At 40.7% G+C, this 6,226-nt stretch overlaps 1 protein-coding gene across 4 annotated transcripts in view; it reads right to left on the reverse strand.

Moving 5' to 3' along the window:
- trrap (transformation/transcription domain-associated protein) overlaps window positions 1-6,226 on the reverse strand; it is a 123,590-nt gene that overhangs the window by 49,236 nt on the left and 68,128 nt on the right. For all 4 annotated transcript variants that reach the window (XM_014019295.1, XM_014019294.1, XM_014019293.1 and 1 more), the window contains 4 exons: window positions 5,077-5,364; window positions 4,731-4,868; window positions 4,116-4,228; window positions 3,766-3,901 (listed from right to left, as the gene is read on the reverse strand). In XM_014019295.1, coding sequence (XP_013874749.1) covers window positions 3,766-3,901; window positions 4,116-4,228; window positions 4,731-4,868; window positions 5,077-5,364 — 675 coding nt within the window. The remainder of the gene's footprint in view (window positions 1-3,765; window positions 3,902-4,115; window positions 4,229-4,730; window positions 4,869-5,076; window positions 5,365-6,226) is intronic.

A 6,226-nucleotide genomic window follows, 5' to 3' on the forward strand; every position in this document is an offset into this window, starting at 1 on the left:
ATATAACATTTTAGACACATTCTAGACAGTTTATCAGCTAAAAAAAGTTAATTTTGGGGTAAGTTACTCTTTAACTGACCACAATTTTTTTATGGGTTGTAAATRTAGGAAGCTTGTAGTTTTATTAAGCTAAGTATGTTTATATAGTAATTTATTTATGTTGAGCTATGACACATAATAAGGAAAATGGTACATAAAACAAACAAAAAACTGTTGAGCTTCAGTTCATTTAAAATAAGTGGCATATTCCCCAGAAACTGACACACTTCATGTTCGTGGTGAGCTGTTCTTTTGTGCGTCTTTGTCTCCGTGATGTCAAGCTGAATTACGCATACTCTTCACCAGGCTGTGATGTGGCAGCTTTAATTAAATGAAAACATCCGAAGGGAAGGAGCCCGAGTCATTTTCCCTGTATAATTTGCCACTTAGATAAATACACAACAATACTGTTTGCGGTTTCATTTTCTGAACAGTGTCAGCTTGTAGTTAATGACTAATAAACCTTACGAGTCTGGCACAGAGGCGGAGGGGTGGAAAAGGTCCTACTATTGATTAAAACGCTGAGTGCATTAACACTAAACAAATAATAGCCACGGGGAGCCTCCTACATCACACCTGCGGCGAGCTGTTTAGTGTTTATAGGTCACTGAGAGCAACACGAAATGAGAGGAGGCCAATAAGAAGAAAAGTGAAAAGAATAGGTGTGTATCTGTTTTAGCGCTTCCGCTGCTGGGGGAAATTAGTGATCGGTCAAAATGCAGTTATCAGGGGTGAGGCTTGATGAATATCCTTGAGACAGGCTTGCCCTTATCAAGAGTGAGCTTTAATTGAAAGCAGGGACATTTGGACTTTGCCTTTGTGTGGTTGGCAGGTGGGGAACTAAAAGCCTCACTCCTCTCTTCCCCTATAAAGCTGATCACCCGCAGCAGATGCTGAAGTAATTATTCACGCACACAGCTGTCATAAATAATCTGTTACAACCAAATCTACGATGCAACAGACAAAAGAAAAAGATGGCGGGGGACAATTAAAGGTAAGGGGGTTGTAAGATCAGAAATGAAACAAAACTACGTAAAGAAAAAAAGCTAGGAAGACAAGACAAGAAAGGAGTGAATACACAGAGGACTGAAACACGAAGAAAAAGATATAGTGGAGATGATGTTGCCATCCAAACRATTTAATTAGATGTCGCCTAAGGACAGAACGACTCGATGGATTGRTTCCAAGTCTCCTTGAAAGAGCAAAGCAGGCGTATTTGTTATATGTCAGGCTCTATCACACTCTCGCCACCCATCCACRTTTTGTTTCAAGAAACATGAAGCTACTAAACTCACACACAAAACAGCTGAGCAGCATTTCCACAGCTTTACAGCCTCATCWGTCACTTTCACAGGAGGTGTCAGGTTACAGCAGGACTGGACAGCACCAATAACATCTTCCCTAACTTATWCAAACTAATACAGGGGCTGTCTTTAAAAAGCTATATTACACARGAAAGTAGAGCTAAAATGAAAATGCTTCAGTAGAGTCACTTTGGTCCTTTATGCTCAGAAACATTATGAGCTGCATCACATGTGATTGTGGTAAAAACTCAAAATAAAATGGGCCAACACAGAAGAGCTAGATCATCAGGCCAGGACTCTGCAGTTTACACTCATCTACAGGCCAGCGGTCACTCTTTCAGGGATGAAGATGTTCTCATCCTTAATAGAGAAGAACACTGGTTTGACAGGAGTAAAAACCCATTTTAGTGAAGAAAAACTGTCCACCATTAAACAGAGGTGGAGGCCTTCGTCTCCAGTTGWCCTCCTCCTACAACGCTGTTACTGCAAATATGACTCAGCCCCTTGTGAGCAAAAGGTGTGAATCAGGACCCCAATGACAGTCAGGTGATGGAGCACATGATCCTCTATGAACAATAGGTGATGATCAGGGCAATACTGATCAATTGTTAGGCTGATKGTCTGCCTTTGCATGTAAACAGACAGCTTTGATGTTTGTTAAACCTGCTTGTCCAACCATGTGCAGGCAGGCTGAGTTTTATTAAAGAAGAACCCGTCTAGAGGACCTACTTAATAGCCTATATGCCACGGTCATTAATGACGTATTTCCGGTAAAATTCTTGCCACGCTTCTCCCTTCCACTTCCTGGTTACTGCCTTTGTTTTTAGCGTAAGCTCCTAATACAACTCCGTGAAAAAGTCACAAAAGTTAAAGCATCTGTGAGCTACTGGTATAAAACGTGAGTTCTGTTGTGTGCCGTTGTGTCCACTAAGCAGCAGATATGATAGAGTAGTTAGTTTTTATCCAGTTTCCTCTAGAGGAGGAAAGGTGACAGCAGTGGATTATAGCATTACAGGCAAAACTTATCTTTAAAAGCTCACGCTTGCATTTGTAATCGGCATTTCTAACCCGAGGATATTCAAGAGCCAGCATCAGAAATGAGAAGACGAGGTTACAAAAGGGAAATGTATATTCATCCCCTTTTACTGCCAAGACGACAGAGGAAAAACCACCTCACAGCTAGGAGGAAGCTAACACACAGCAGCCGGTACAAAAGTAGGTGTGTGCGTGCGTTTGTGTTACAGAGTATGAAATGTTTTTAGGAAACTTTGTCATGAGTTTTATGCAAAAATAAAAACTCTGTTAGAATGTATATTACAGCATAAACAAAACACGAGCGACAACCCCCCCGGAGTACCAAGAGCAGCAGAACCTCCGCCTGATAATCATTATCAGCGGCTGTGGCGGAGTGGTTAGGGGAGTCGTCCTGGAACCAGAAGGTCACTGGTTCGATCCCCTGTCCAGCCGTCTCAGTCGTTGTGTCCTTGGGCAAGACACTTCACCCACCTTGCCTACTGATGGTGGTCAGAGGGTCCGGTGGCGCCGATGCATGGCAGCCCCACCTCTGTCAGTGTGCCCCAGGGCAGCTGTGGCTACAGTGTAGTTTGCCATCATCAGTGTGTGAATGTGAGTGTGAATGGGTGAATGTCTGTTAGTGTAAAGCGCTTTGGGGGTCCGGAGGGACTTGAAAAGCGCTCTATAAGTTCAGTACCATTTACCATTATGTTTTCAGTTCACTAACGTCGGGGAAAACGATCCAAACCATACAAGTAGCCCATCAATTTAAAGCCCAGACTCTGCTCTTTCCAACAATATAAGTGCCACAGCTCTACGTGAAAAATTCACGGAACAAGCAGCCAAGGAATAGCGAAAAAGGCTAAATTCTGGAACCATAAACACGAACATCTTTCCTTTGTTTTTATGGCTTTAATCCACTTTGGAGTGATTTTTTTCCCACTTGGCTGGACCTGTACGTCTCCTGTGTTTATGTTGGTACATGTAATATGCTAATTCTGTACTGTGGAGATCATTAAGAGTCGTTGTTGAGTGAAAAAAATCTTTCGCTAACACTGTGTTGACCGCAAACCGGAAGTGATCGGAGTGGCATCACGTGATGGACCGGATGTCCGTGGCATATAGGCAATTATTATTATATATATATTTTTTCGACCTGGATTACTGAGATGCATCAGGACATGTCAGTGTGCCCCAGGGCAGCTGTGGCTACAATTGTAGTTTGTCATCATCAGTGTGTGAATGTGTGTGTGCATGAGTGAATGTCTGTAGTGTGAAGCGCTTTGTGTCCTGGATGGATAGAAAGGCGTTRTATAAGTACAGTCCATTTACCATTTACCATCCAAAAAACTGTTTTTTAAATACCTTCATGAATATGATTACCAAATTGTGATAGATATTTTCTCACCTGAACCAAAGCCTCCTTCATAGCAGCCCAACTGGAAACCCTCCAAGCACATTCAAGCACTAAATATGGGTTTGAGTGACCTTTGGATTGGCCGTATTCTGTCAATGGTTCCCATTGGTTCAGTTCCTTAGAACAGCTGGAGATGAGGGCAAAAGGAGATCAGAAGGTAATAAAATCTTGGGTAGATGTTGCATTTAAATGGTGGATCAGTGGGTCACACAATTTAATCAAACATGGACAGGTTTTTAAACATCAAGTGTAACAAACACAAATTAATGATATTTAGACTTTATCCAGTCAGTGGTGCATAATACATAAAAATATATCCATTTCTACTTCAAAAATCCTACCGTATCCAGTGGTCCTCCCACAGCTGGTACTCAGGAAAAATAGCCGGAGAAACATTGCTCCTCTCATGCTCTTTTCTGGCCTTTTCCATTGCTTTCTCATAACTTTCCTGGGCCTGAAAATACATGTTGTAGTATGTCATGAACAATGAAATTTTGGTATACTGCAGTATTAAACTATGGTGACGGTATTTAAGAATTATGATGAGATATGAATCACGTGAGGTGAAGTGCCAAATTTCCACAAGTCTATGAAAACTGGAACAAACATTCCAGACTCTTTCAGTGGATGTTTTTTTGTTTTGTTTTGTTTTCTCTGCCGCTAGAATGTCAACTTACATGCATATAAATAGCATCTTCTTTAATTATTAATTACTCAATATGCTTTATCCCCTCTGAGATTTTGTAAAGTTTATATGCGGTACAAAAATTATCAATACTGCCCAACTTAATTAGAAATAATAAAATAATACCACATTAAAGTTTTACAAACACCTCACCAATAAAACTAAAACCTCTTAAAACAACCATACAATGAAACAACTAGGTTTCTGAAACATTAAAATAATGCTGTTTTATTTGTCCATTTGAAAGACCCAAAAGTTCTTTTCTCCTCACCTGTTCGAAGAAGCCATGCTGCTCGTAGGCAATGGCTGTTGCCGTCTCAGGAAACTTGCACCTCTTCTGCCACAAACCTGCCCACATGTCCTCCTCTTGGAGAAGCGAGTACAGCTCAGCCAGGGAGTCCAAAATCTCCTGCAGGAATGAGAAACAAAAATTAAGAGAGTGTCAAAACTAATTTAAAAATGATGCTGTTTCCTCAAACCAAGTAGCACCTCACGAAGAATCATTTCAAACTGAATTAGAGGCTAAATTTCTMAAATAAAATCTCTTTATTAGGCACACATTTAGGATCAACAAGTGAGCCTCAAAAAACAGCTTTAATAATGAATAAAAGATTTACCTGCTGAGGCGGTGTGATGCTCTCCTGTTCATAAAACTCTGTGCTCTGCTTGGGTTTAGTGTGCAAGCTCAGGCCCTTCTCAAAGGCCTGCTGCTCCAGCATGAGGGTGGAGCGCAGCCAGAGGTTGTGCGTCTTGCCCAGGTACTTCAGCACACAGGGCCGGATGGGAATCGGAGGCACACATTGGGACATGGCTTCCACAAAGCAGTTCAGGGCACTGGGCTGGCAGTCCCTTTGGGCCTGGTGACTGCCACTGCACAGGAAAGGACTCATTTCACCAGACAAAGCCTGAGGAGGGGGGAAAAAAGCTTGTCAACTACCTTATTTTACTTTAACAGCAACACAGTGATACGGCCTATTGATAAAAGCATTTTGTTGCATTTGCGGGATGCAACACGATGCCATTTTCCAGTAAGAGAGCTGTGAAACAGGAAAAGAGAGGTAAAATAGCAAGTGACAGATCTGGCAAAGGACAAATGACAAATTCTATGCAGCCTTCCTGTGTGTCTAGACCACATAAACAATAAGTCACTGCAAGGCCTTTTACAGAAGTCACCAACATGTGTAGTAAAAATAATTCATGATCCAAACCCTACAAAGTAAAAAACATTTTCAAAGCTTTTTAGTTTTTTTTTTGTTCAGTTTAAAAGAAAATACAGCTCTTGTAATTGTAAAAATCTCTGCAAAACCTGTGAAAAATACTAATTTAAATTAGGGGTGCACCRATTTCAGTTTTCTGGCCAAACATCCATTTTCAAAAAGTCTGACCTGCCGATTCCGATTTTGGCCGATAAGCAATTTTTTAAATAACTGATGCGGTGTTATAAGGTCACAATACACCTTCAAAGTTCCAATCTTGTTTTGTTGAAAAACACTGAACTACACCCTTGAAACAATACAAACCTGTTTTAACTGGACATGAGGTAGAGCTCAAAGCAGAGCAAAATGGGACATTGGCTAATTTTCAGACCTTTGTGGAGGTAGATGAAAATTTTATCCTTTTGTTAGTTTAAGTTTATTCCTTTTCTTTAAAAAAACCCCAACATAAATTCATCAAACAAATAAATACAAATCATGAGCTGAATGAAAGGTAGCAGAAGAAGAAAAAAATCTTATCATATCTGCCCATTTTTCTAGAATAAGTTAATAT

This window comes from Austrofundulus limnaeus, unplaced genomic scaffold, assembly GCF_001266775.1.
Source record: "Austrofundulus limnaeus strain Quisiro unplaced genomic scaffold, Austrofundulus_limnaeus-1.0 Scaffold215, whole genome shotgun sequence".
NCBI classification, from domain to species: Eukaryota; Metazoa; Chordata; class Actinopteri; order Cyprinodontiformes; family Rivulidae; genus Austrofundulus; species Austrofundulus limnaeus.